At 37.1% G+C, this 13277-nt stretch overlaps 2 protein-coding genes across 2 annotated transcripts; one reads left to right on the top strand and one right to left on the bottom strand.

Moving 5' to 3' along the window:
* Window positions 1-269: 269 nt before the first annotated feature.
* Window positions 270-3542, bottom strand: LOC147276968 (uncharacterized). Its single transcript, XM_086254518.1, has 7 exons — window positions 2674-3542; window positions 2147-2377; window positions 1906-2040; window positions 1737-1808; window positions 1300-1509; window positions 1111-1213; window positions 270-454 (listed from the first exon to the last, which is right to left on the bottom strand). The coding sequence occupies exons 1-7, from the start codon at window positions 3220-3222 to the stop codon at window positions 417-419; spliced, it is 1338 nt and encodes a 445-aa protein (XP_086110644.1). The 5' UTR covers window positions 3223-3542; the 3' UTR covers window positions 270-416.
* A 6062-nt stretch (window positions 3543-9604) lies between these two features.
* LOC147276967 (uncharacterized) lies at window positions 9605-13004 on the top strand. Its single transcript, XM_086255586.1, has 3 exons — window positions 9605-12039; window positions 12135-12240; window positions 12339-13004. Exons 1-3 carry the CDS (start codon window positions 9605-9607, stop codon window positions 13002-13004), a joined length of 3207 nt encoding a protein of 1068 aa, XP_086111712.1.
* Window positions 13005-13277: the final 273 nt, after the last annotated feature.

Below are 13277 nucleotides of genomic sequence, written 5' to 3'. Positions count from 1 at the left end.
TTTGCAAGGTGGAGCTGCGCCTATACTATTTGTATATATTTATTTCTCCACATGCAATTTGGGACTACATGTGTGAGAGAATGTTGATATACATTATTAACCCATTCCCTTATGACGTAGTGGTTGTTTAAAAGTTTCTAACCATAATCTTGGTTTCCATTTTCTTTTGCCATCAACCTTTTTGAGCAATTCCAGTCTTGTTATATCTTATTAGGCTGATGCCAATTTGCCATGGTAATGGTATAGGTAGGAGTAAACAATGGAAGGTCTTTGTGGTTAATAGGCAATTATTTTATTCATACTATGTTGCAGGTATACATACAAACATAAATATGTTATGTACTTAGAGAAAAAAAATCATCTGGATCAGAGGCATCAAGAAAACTCTTCCAATAATCAAATGATTGATGTTTGATTCACATCTCCATCTTTAAATTGCTAGCTTCAATGGAACCTGCAAAAATCATAAGAGTGCTCTTAGAATCAACTTTAGCAATTCTGTTATTTTTCTTGTTTAGGGAGTGGGGGCATGCAAATCAGCTTCTTGGGAGTCTGGAGATATTAAAGCAGGAGGGGGTACAACTATATATGTACAGGTTGCCACTCCAAGTTATTCTTTCCAAGTACAACAGAAAATTATGATTCAATAATCAAAAGCATCATTATTATTTGATTGAGTGAATTGCAGACCAAACTTTCTGAACATGGGGACAATTTCATTTTGAGTACGACCTTATATAATGGATGTACACCATCACCATTAGTGATGACAGCCATTATGTGGTTTACAGAGTCAAAATGCACCAGTACCTTTAACTGCTACGCCTTTTTTATCCAAAATGTTGTGGCAATAAAGTAATCATCAAAAGAAAAGTGGAAAATCTATGCTTTTGATAGATTAGGAGGAAAAGGAGAAAAGCATCCATCTAAACAACTTTCTTTATTCCAATTAGAAAGGACCTGATAAATTCTTAAGCAAAATCATTAGACATTTGTGGGGTCTATATGGTCTCCATCATCGGTAGTTAAACCTACTGATTCTTAATCTTACAGTAATGGAGTTATGGGGATTGGTATGAGAATGTAACAAGACAGATTAGCTCTATCTACCTGTAAATGGTTGAGATGGAAAGGGTGTTGTTCTTCCTTGATGAAATTCCACATTGAAAAAGTTTTGTAAATCAGCATCCCAAGTTGGAGTAGGTTGGACTTGCTGCAGGGGAGGGCATATAAGATCTAAGTCAAAACATTGCTAAATTCACAGAGTACATAAGAAGGTATGAGTGTAGAAGAAATTACAGTGAAGCAGGATGTGTCAAGAAATGTTTCGGGGATTGATACAGGAGCGCTGATGGTTCTTCGGAGCCCCAAATCCGGGGAGTTTATCCCAACGTCTAACCCACAACTTGAAACCAATTGTTGTACTGGATTAAACTGAAGATATGCAGAATTAGTCATTTCTGATGACATCCCAATTGTCTGAAAATTGGCCAGGTTTGCAGAAAACATCTGTTGATATTTGATGCAAAACGAGAGTTAGTAACAGAATTGTGGACAAACAAATGCTTTCTTTAATTCTTGAAACAAAAGAAAATTTCTTAAAGTTAATTTTCTGCCAAGCCATTTCAAGCAATTTTTGTTCCTTTTCTCATTCTTTTATTGAGAACTAAATGGATGGCAAATTGAATGTCTTAAAAAAACTGATTGGCCTTATGGTACTTCAAAATTTTCCTGACCTCTTTGGCAAACAAGTCGTCGATGTTGAAGTCAAGCCTCGGATTAACAGCAGCTAGTTTCATAGACAGGAACTGTTAATTGTGAAGAGGATCCGTTTAAGAACACAGAACAACAAAAGATTTCCAAGTATTCCAACCAATGATGGGAAAAGATCAAAATGTATGTCACCTCTACTTGTCGTTGAAGAGACTGAACATAGTTGATGATTTCGTCGAGCATGCCTGCCTTGCCTGTGATCTTGTTGCACCCTGGTACCAAATCTTGCAGATACTTCATTCTTTCACTGATTTTTTCCCTCCTCACCTGCATAATTACAAGTAAACATGGTGTAAATAACACAAAACTGAACAAATGGATCTACAGCAAAGTTTTATAACTAGAAGTTAACCCCATATGTCCTAGTACTCACTCTCTCAGCCAAGCTGTGGCTATCAGTGGCTTGACCTCGTCGTGCCCGGACATGAATGTAATCGGGTTTCTGAACCTCAGAAGCTTTCGAATTCTCCTTTGAAGTATCAGCAGAAGATTCTCTGTCGTTGTTGGTGTTGTTCTTGGTGCTAGTTTGCTCTGTGATCTTGGAGTCCCCCTCCTCTGCACACCCTTTCATTCTTTTCTCTGTGGATTCATCTTCTGCTGCAGCCTACAAATTCCCAAAAACAAATTGACAAACATTCAATTCCAAGAAACTGTTGGCTTCTTATTAGACCCTTTTCAATTCTACACTTTATAACCCCAAAAATCTATTCAATTTAAATTAAAAAAAAAAAAAAAAAACATATTTTGACAAAAATAAAGCAATGAAATTAGAATGTGGATCAAGAAACACACACAAGCTGAATTGAAGCATCAACAACACCAAAAAATAAATAAATTACACCAAAAATCGAAACAAAGAATGAAAAAAAATCAGAAAATTGAAGATAGACGCACACACACCTTATTGTTGAGACCCTTATCGGCCTTCCTCTTCTTGAAGCTTTCCTTCCCGGCCGGCGAACTAAGCTTCTCAGATAAAGCGGACCCGGTTGCCTTTTTCTCAGCGGCCACTGCCACTGCCACTTTTGGTGGGCAGCTTAAAGTCCTCGAAATATTGGGACCGTTCAGCTCAAACCCACAAGACCCAAAACCCGAACCGGGCATCTCAAACTTGTCCAATTCGGCCCACCCATTTTCCGAACCCGGGTCGGGTTTCACCGCAGAGTCTCCGTCGCAGACCAAACCCTGAAAGCTCTGAACCTGATGATGAGTCGCCTGAATCAATGGCCCCGCAGTGAACGCCCCAGTAAACTCCGAACCCACCGGCCACTGTTGTTGTTGTTGTTGTTGTTGGTGAAGCGCGTGTTGATGGTGTTGTTCGTGGTCGTTCTGCCACTTCATCCGGGACCTCTGCCTCTCGAGCACCGTCATGTCCGTACAGTTTCCGGCGAGAAGGGTCCCCGCCGGCGCGTTCATGCAGTGCAGCATCTCCGGCAACGCTCTGTTCATCACACACTCACAAACACAGAGATTTTGGGGTCGGCCTTTGAGAAGATCAGATCAGAGAATGAAAAGGGTAATGGTTAATTGATTGATCGATTTAGGAAGAAAAGGTGGTGAGAGTGTTAAGGATTAGGCTGCTCTGCTCCGCAGCTTTTGCTTGGTGGCCACCAAGTTCATGAGGAGCTTTTGAGCAAGGTGGTACTGTAAATTTAAAGGGGGTTTGATCAGAAAGTGGGCTAATGGGAGCTGGTGGATGAGACTGACACTGAGACTGAGAGAGAGAGAGAGAGAGAGAGAGAGAGAGAGAGAGAGAGCGTGTGTGTGAAAATGTAAGAGTAAAGAGGAGGGGAGGGGTTGGGTATATATAAAGATTAAAGAGGGAAAAAGAGTTGGCCGGAATCTGACAATAGCCAGCCGGAATTATTAGGAGAGAGAAATTAAGAGATGAGAGAGAGAGGCATGGAATGAATCCACATGAGCACCAGAGGCTGTGGGTTGTGGGGCCGGGTTGACATGACCGCCACGTGGGCTTGTCCTGATTAAAACGGAGTACAGGGGAGACTGTTAAGAAATAAGAATGTTGGTTGGTTGGTACGTTCCGACGGGACGGGGTTTTGTTTCCTGTACTGTGCATTTATCTAAAAATCTAGCTAATTAATTGATTTCACATGATTAGTACATTAATCACCTGACGTAATCATATGTGTCAATGCATGTTGTGCTCGTTTTGCTGACTGCATGTAAATCGAATCACTCCTAATTATCCAGCTCTATTTCTGTTGCACCAAGTACCAACAATCACCTACGAAAGCCAATTGATAAGTAGTCAGACCACACACGACCCCTGCACTGTATACATGTATCGATATTCTCTCTAATTTAATTACCTCTAAGTCTGAAACACCAAACGGGGGTGTTGAGTTTTATTAAAAAGATTCCTCATGGTTAAAAGTTTAATCACTCAACTTATTTATTGTACATCGTTGGGTTACATTTTTAATGAAGGTTACCATACCTATGAATTTTTTTGAACCACACAATTCCAACATTTTCAAACACTTACTTGTTAAATTTAATTTATCAGACAATTAAAATATTTAAAATGGTTAGACGAAAATCTTAACCGTCAAGAAGATAAAGATTTAGACCATATTAGCATATCATATGTGTTCTATTTACCATCTAATTTATGCCTAATAACTTATATACGGTAAGTGCCTTACTAAAATATATACCAATTTATTAATTCTAAGGTGTTGGAGGAGTTGATTCCAAAGTGTAGCTACAAACCCAAGCACCTTCGACCCTTGGAACCAGGCACAAGGGAGATAAAATCCCTTGTGAATCCCTTAAGTTCAGTGTGGAATGTTTATCTTTGACCGGCCCAAAAGATTAGTCTGATACGCGAAAATTGACTCAAGACACCTTTGGTTACCAGAAAATACCAATTTATTATTTATAGATATCTTGACAATCTCCTTATCTTTATAACGAAACACTTTGTACATATATACAAAACGATGTCCATGTCCATATATACATATACAATACATATACCATATTTTGTTGATTGTGTTTTGAATTTTGTTGCGTTATTTGTTGGGGTTTACGTCTTTTGACTCATCTTCTCCTCTTAGATTTAATATAGGATAAGGGCAAGCATAATGAATCTATCACAGTATGAAGTTTCATCTCAAAATATTGTAAGATTGCGTGATTGATTTTTCTTTATATACGTATCAATGGACATGCAACTCTTAATCTCATGTGGAATCACACAAAAAAAAAAAAAAACTCTAAGATAACCACTTTTTCCGGCAATCAAATGTCCTCTCCATTACAATTCCAAATCTCATGCATTGCATGAGTTGTCGAACAAAAGTTTGGTGGTAGATGTGTTCGACCACACACCTATATATATATAAGCTAACAAGTAACACATATGTTGATATTCTTTTCAATTTATCTACCCACGACACCAATATGTATGAAATTTTACTAAAAATCTTCAAAACAAATTAGAAAAATAAACTCACTTAATATATTTAATAATGGATAATCATTTATTCCATATGAGATTGTACTTCATCCACACACTTCAAAACATTATTTATTCACTATAGAAAATGAGAGTGTTGAATTCTCGATCATAACTATATATAGTAAAACTACCAAATTAATGGCGGTGAACGATTTTTAAATGAAGTCTTACCTTTTCATTTTTAATAAAATAAGTAAGTTGTGGAAACTCAGATGAGATCAGTCATTTAAGTTTTGCAAGCCGATAAGTCTATTTTAAGGAAGGTCATATTAAAATATCCTAAATGCTTATCTCTGCATTACATATATAACAAAATAAGTTAGATAGCATTTGGTAAAATCAATGTATAAAAATAATATTTTAATATTTGGCCAAAAAAAGAATATTTTAATAAGAGAGGATTACATATTTTTGAGAGAAAGGAGGATTACATATAATTCACGAATCATACTTATAACTATGATATAACACCGGCACATCAACGAATCAGATTGACCTATATCCAAATTTGAATCTAAGTTATAATCAAATTATCGAATTACAAATTCAAATTATATTCTGATAGATTATCGATTTTTTTTTTGCCACTATTCTGATTATCGAATTTAACGAATCAATTCACATCACATCGGATTTGTTTTGAATTTAATCAGGTCAGATTGAATTAGAACAAATTCCATTTAAAAATATGTATATAGGGTTGGAGTATGAGTACAATCAAATTCAGATAGCATTGTTGTTTGTAAATTTATCTAGTTTTATTGTGAGCTATAAATTTATAAATAATCAAGTATAATACTATACTAACAATCGAAGCTGGTTCAAGTGTTTTTAGGTAATCGAGGATGTCCTGGGTCAGTTTTCGCTCATCAGACTAGTCTCTTGGGCCGGTCAAAGACAGACAATCCACGCTGAACTTAGGGAATTCACAAGGGATTTTATCTCCCTTACTGCATGGCTCCAAAGGTCAAACTGGAAACTCGAACTCGGGTGTCTGATTCAAGCGTTTGAATGCTCAGTTTGTCGTTTACAATTTACAATTAAAAAATTGTTCATATTACTTATAAAATGTTAATACACTATTTCAATTATATCAATAGCAATCTAATATGACAAAAAGAAAAAAAACAAATAGCAATCTAATAAATAGCTTCTTCTTTTTTTTATTTTAATCAAGCATAAATAACTAATTTAAGTTGATAATTATATATATAGATTTTTATCTCAGATATCAACCATGAAAGTGCATCCAACTTATTTAAAGTCTAAGATATTATATATGTTAGTTATTACGTCGGAACTATATATAGTAGGTAATTTTAAACCCCCTAACCAACCTAAAAATTTTCTAAACCTCCACCCATCTAGAAACTCTCCCAAAACCCCCAAAAACTTATAATACCATTTTTACCCTTCTGACGCACTCTGACGCTCTCTGATGTGTGCTGACATGGATCAGTGAAACAGAATTTCAAAAATTCAGCTACACTAAAAAAATATAATTTTACATTTATTAATTAGAATAAAAAAATAATTACACCATTATTTTCTACGGGAAAAAAAAATAATTACACCTTTATATGAAAAAAAAATACCAATTATATCAATTCAGTGTTTCACTAGAGACTAAATTCAGTTTCAGTTTGAATTCACTGAAATTTCAGTGAATTCAAATTCAGTTTCCCTTAATGCACTGAAACTGAATTTAGTGAAACTCAAACCCTAAGCTATGTCATCGGCGTCCACATCTCCAATCTCAAACTCAAACCATAGACTACACCGTTGTCGTCCAGATTTTGAATATTTGACCACTTCACATGCGCCGAGTACACGACTCATAAATGAATCACCTTTTTCACTTCTCCCAACCATGCAATGAACTCTGGTCCTTTGGTCCTATACAACAGTAGTCACCAAAAGCGTGAGGCTGCCTAGATTTGTTTCCACCTGCACATTTGATTCATAATATGTATTTCAGGACCACAATTTCATTATGAATTCATCTAAAACTCACAGTTGAAACTGTTTCACGAACTGAAACTATTTAATCTCAATACAATTTATAAGCCTAATCCATCTAAATTAAAGCATATAATCAGAGATCAACAAAAAAACAAAGGAACAATGAATAAAAAACTCATAGTCTTGCCACGTGTTTCATAAACTGAAATTGTTTCACGAACTAAAACTATTTAATCTCAATATGATATAATTCCTAAGCCTAATTCATCTAAATTAAGATCTAATAAATTTGATTTAGCATATCTAAGCAGATTTCAAAAAATTTCAAAATACAATAGCTAGGCCAACATTTCAGAATATTAGTGAACTTTTTATGAAGAACATCAACACACCCACTACAAGAAAAACCTTCATAGACATCACTTTTTTAATATCAGTTTTTACATTAACCGATATCGTATATTTTTAGATATCGGTTAATTTTTTAGACGATGTCTAAACACATTAACATATCACCATTTTTTTTTTCTGATATCTTAATTTTTCCCGGTTGATTAAGTTTTTTTAAAAACTGATATGTAAAAGTCATATCTGATATCTATATTTAACCAAAAAAAAAACACGGGGGAATTTTTTCCCCAAACTTAAAAATTTTGGCTAAGTGTTCCAACCCCAGTCCCGATATCCACACACACACATTCCCGCCTTCTATGCAGACATCTCCTTCTCTCTCACTCTCTCAAACACAAACTGAGACACACACTCGTTCTCTTTCTCTCTCGCGCGTCTCGTTCTCACTCAGACCTTGTCGTCGAAGTCGAAGTTGCCGTCGGCGGTCAAGTACGAACTATCTCATCCTCCTGGGTTGCGGCGTCAAAAGGTAAGCTCAGTCTCATCTCTCCTGGGTTCTCTCTTTATCTCTGTCCTCTTCTCTCTATCTCTCTGTCCTCTTCTCTCTTGTTGTTGTTTAGGTTTTTCTTCAAATTAGGGATTTTCATAGGTTCGTTTGCTTCTCGAAATTAGGGGTTTTCTTGATTTTCAATTTCTCTCTCTTTGGAACAGGATAGTGTCACGTATTTAATTCACTAGGAGGATCTGTTACTGAGAAAGATTTGCTAGGAAACTATCTTGCTATGTTTACAAGTTTTGTTCATAGGGATTTGTATTTTGACTTTGTGCTGGGATCTTTCCCTTTGTTTCCTTTCTTGACGTTATATTGTTAACTAAATTCATTGGTTAGTTGATCGATGATTTTTAATTTCAGTTTGTGTTCGGGCTCAATCACCATAAATTTCCTTCATCCTAGATGAATATTTATAGGTGATTAATTGGTTGTGGGTTATTGGTATTTTTGTATGTATTGGTGAATCTGAAATTGGGTTTTCAATATATGGGGTGGCAGTATGGAGGCCAAACAGGCAACATTGTAGTTTGGATAGGAGATGAACTGCACAAGATCCCTGTTTTGGATCTTAGTAAAACTAGTAACCTTTCAGATTGGTTTAGATTTTCTGAGATTTTGCAGTGTGGCAGGTTTCTTGTTGTTGTCTGTATACAAAATTCCTTCACTAATTAAAAGGAAATAATGTTTATTTGGGGGCTGAACTTGTTTTATTTCTTTGCAGGGCCTTTAAATTTTATTTGCTTCCGGGGAAATCATTTATACCCAGAGTTTGTTGGTATATGCCTATATGGTAAGGGTGCAACGTACTGTCAGAAAAAGCAAGGAAAACCTTTGATCTCTGCTTTAAGCAACTTAAGGCTTTTGCAGGTAACTTTTTTCTGCTTTTTTTCCTTTTATGATTGTGCATCTGGATCTGGATTTTATTCTTCCTCATTGCTTATAGGGTGCCTTTAGTCCATCCACGTATAATTTTCCAATCTTTACCATCTCACTAAGCATTTAATTAACCATACCATTGCTATCTATTCCCATGCATTTCTGCCTTGGTAGGAAACATCATGTTGGTGGAGTTTATTCATTTATTTTCTCATGTAATTAGCTAGACTGCACAAATTCTGTCAAAGAACAAAAGAAGAAAAAAAAAGAAAAAAAAAAAAGAGCTAGGCTACATAGATGATTTAACAAATTCTGCCCAGCCCCATACCCTTTTATTTTTACATATGTTTGCATTATGCAATTTCTGAAACATCTTATTTTTGCATTATATATATGCTTAAAAATTGGTGAAAATTGTGTTGTATGTTTGCTATTTTGCATGTTTTTGTGTTGGGAATGCTGAAATAAATGTGGATTGTGACTTTGCTAGATTGTTGTTTTGGGAAATAGGTGTCTTAATAGCTATATATTTTGCATCTTTAATTGGTATTTGGTAGTAAATTAACTTAGTTTATCTTCATGTGAAGTTGATATCGGTAAGTTCAATGGATAAAACATGGATACATGCTGATAGAAGGAGTAAGGTGTATGAGGTGGGAGTTGAGAATTTTCTAAGGTTAGGAGTAGGCAATAGTGGCAAACGTAAGTACATCCATTGTCCTTGCAATAGATGTGGGAACTTGAGTAAGTATACGGTAAAAGTGGTTAGGGAGCATTTGTACTTTCATGGTTTTGATGAAAGGTATAACAACTGGATATGGCATGGTGAAGCTAGTGTCTGTAGGGATGAGCAATATGGTTTTCTTGGTTCTGAAACAGTAGACATGTGCGAAGGGGCTTTTGATAATTTCAATCATGATCCGGACAAGTTTCAGAGTTTCGTTGAGGAAGGGGAAATGCCCTTATATGTTGGTTGTGATAAGTACAGTAGGTTATCTGCAGTGGTCAGATTGTTCAACCTGAAGGCAAAACATGGGCTGACAGAGAGTAGCTTCTCTGATTTTCTGGTTGCTTTTGGAGATATGCTACCTGATGGTAATGTGCTACCCTTGTCTATATACGAGGCGAAGAAGTCATTGGCTGCTTTAGGAATGGAGTATGTGAAGATACATGCTTGCCCGAATGATTGTATCTTATATAGAAAGGAGTATGAAGATGAAACAAGTGGCCCTAAGTGTGATCTCTCTAGGTGGAAGGTAAACAAGGGAGCAGTTGAGAAGGAAGGGGTGCCAGCCAAAGTATTGTGGTACTTTCCTCCTATTCCAAGGTTTAAACGAATGTTTAAATCTTGTGAAACTTCGAAGAACCTCACTTGGCATGCCAATCAGAGAGTGAGTGACGGCATCATGCGCCATCCAGCTGATTCTCCAGCTTGGAAGTTGGTTGACCATAAATGGCCGGATTTTGCAATCGAGCCTAGAAATCTAAGGCTTGCCCTTTCGGCTGATGGGATAAATCCACACAGTTCATTAAGTAGTCGATATAGTTGTTGGCCTGTCCTCTTAGTCACCTACAACCTTCCTCCGTGGTTGTGCATGAAGAGGAAATTTATGATGCTAAGTTTGTTGATTTCGGGTCCTAAGCAGCCAGGAAATGACATAGATGTGTATTTAGAACCATTGGTTGAGGATTTGAGAGCACTATGGAATGGAATTGAGGGAGTGTATGATGGTTTCAGGAAAAACTCATTCACTTTGAAGGCTGTACTTCTATGGACGATCAATGATTTTCCAGCTTATGGTAACTTGTCTGGGGCCTCAGTGAAAGGGTATAAAGCATGTCCCATATGTGGAGAAAACACAGATTCTGTTAGGCTAAAACATGGTAAGAAAATTTGTTTCCAAGGGCACAGAAGATTCTTACCACGACACCACCCATATCGGAGACAAATGGCTGCTTTTAATAACAAGCAAGATGAGCGTGAGCCTCCTACACCTCTAAGTGGACATCAAGTCTTGGAAAGAGTTTCAGGAATCAATTGTATCTTTGGGAAGAAACAAAGAAAGGACAACTTAGGTGGTGAAAGCCATGCTCCATGTTGGAAGAAGAGATCAATCTTCTTTGACCTAGAGTATTGGAAGTCCCTTCATATAAGGCATGCTCTCGATGTAATGCACATTGAGAAGAATGTGTGCGAGAGTATCATTGGGACTTTACTAAACATTCCAGGTAAGACAAAAGATGGGGTGGCTGCCCGTTTAGATCTCGTGGAAATGGGGGTAAGACTAGACTTGGCACCACAAATTGGGAACAAGAGGACATTTCTGCCTGCAGCTCCATATACACTTTCTCGGGATGAGAAAAAAGCTATATGCAAGTGTTTGTTTAGTATCAAGGTCCCGGAAGGTTACTCTTCAAATATACGAAACCTAGTATCCATGGAAGAGCTCAAACTTTTCGGTCTTAAGTCTCACGATTGCCACACCTTAATGCAACAATTGCTACCTGTTGCCATCCGTTCAGTTTTGCCCAAGAATGTGAGATATGCTATTACTAGGCTGTGTTTCTTCTTTAATGCCCTATGCTCCAAAGTGGTTGATGTGTCCAAGTTGGATAAAATTCAGTCTGATCTTGTAACCACCTTGTGTTTGCTGGAGAAGGTTTTCCCACCTTCATTCTTTGATATAATGGTCCATTTAACCGTGCACCTTATTAGAGAGGTACGATTGTGTGGACCAGTCTTTTATAGGTGGATGTATCCATTTGAAAGAGGCATGAAAGTGTTAAAAGGTTATGTCCGGAATCGTAATCGTCCAGAGGGCTGCATTGCTGAGTCTTATATTGGTGAGGAAGCCGTGGAGTTTTGCTCGGAATATTTATCTGGGGTACATGCAATTGGTACTCCCTCTTCGCGTATGGGTGCACCAAAGACTAGTAAGCCTCTATCAGGTGGTAGGGTAGTTAATGTAGACCGTGAAGTTTGGGAACAAGCTCACCGCTGTGTTTTGGAGAATGCCGCTGAATGCGATTCGTATGCCGAGTAAGCTCACTGATTGTGTTAAATACATACTTAATTAGCAGTTTTTGTAATGCATAATTTACATGTTTTAATAATTGTACTTTATCTGTTTATAGACAGCATAAGGCTTACTTGAAAACCCTTTATTCAAGTAAAAAAAGAAGTGAAAAGTGGCTACTAGAAGAGCACAACCGCAGATTTATCTATTGGTTACGTGACAAGGTATTACTTTGTTACCTTAAAAACCACTTAGCCTAATGCCATCTATTTGGTGTTGTGTTTCTGTTTTAAAAATGGCATCCTAACCTTTGTGCTCATAGGTGGCAGAGTTAATCAATGGTGGATCCAGTGGCATAACGGCCTCGTTGAGGCGGCTAGCTATAGGTCCACCTATGAGTGTGTTGCAGTATGAGGGCTATCAGATTGAGGGCTGCCATTATCACACAAAGGCACGTGATTCCACACGCACAGTCCAAAACAGTGGGGTGACCTTGGTGGCAAAGACAATGCAAGTGGCAAGCGCGAAGGATAAAAATCCTGTCTACACTGATATGTCTTTCTTTGGTGTTATCGAAGAAATATGGGAACTGGATTATAATGACTTCAGGGTGCCCTTATTTAAATGTCAATGGGTAGAGAACAATAAGGGAATTAAGACAGATGAACTAGGGTTCCAATTGGTTAATCTTAATAGGATAGGTCATAAGAAAGACGTATTTGCTTTGGCTGCCCAAGTGAAGCAAGTATTTTATATAGAAGACCCACTAGACTCTAATTGGTCAGTGGTACTTGCAGTCCCAAATAGAGAGTTTAATGATTGTGCTCATGAGGATGAGTTGGGGGACACCATTATTGACCATCAATCCTTTAGCCTTGGATTACCTCCTGTTGAGGAATTTGATGATATAATAGGAGAGGATGATAACAGTTACAAGAGGGATAATTGTGAGGGTGTATGGATTGATCACTCCAAAAACACAACTTGACAATCTAAAGGTTTGAATTTATTCAGTTTTTATGTGTCACTTAATTTCAGTGATCGAGCTTCAATTTAAAGGTTTCTATCTCTTTGTCTTTTCTTGATTGTTATCCTTTATTCACTAACCTGTCAGTTTACACATTACTAAGCACACAAGTAAGTATTGCTCTAACTTTGAAGCTACTAATGTTTTCAGGTATATGACTTGATAATGGCTACACCATCAAGAAAAAAAGCTGCAGCTGCGAAATCCAAAGGCAAGAGGGTTGCCACCCCAAAA

Source organism: Dryas octopetala, chromosome 8, assembly GCF_963921425.1.
Source record: "Dryas octopetala chromosome 8, drDryOcto1.1, whole genome shotgun sequence".
In the NCBI taxonomy this organism is placed as follows: Eukaryota; Viridiplantae; Streptophyta; class Magnoliopsida; order Rosales; family Rosaceae; genus Dryas; species Dryas octopetala.
Note: the sequence above shows the minus strand (reverse complement) of the source record. Positions and strands in the feature narration are given on the sequence as shown.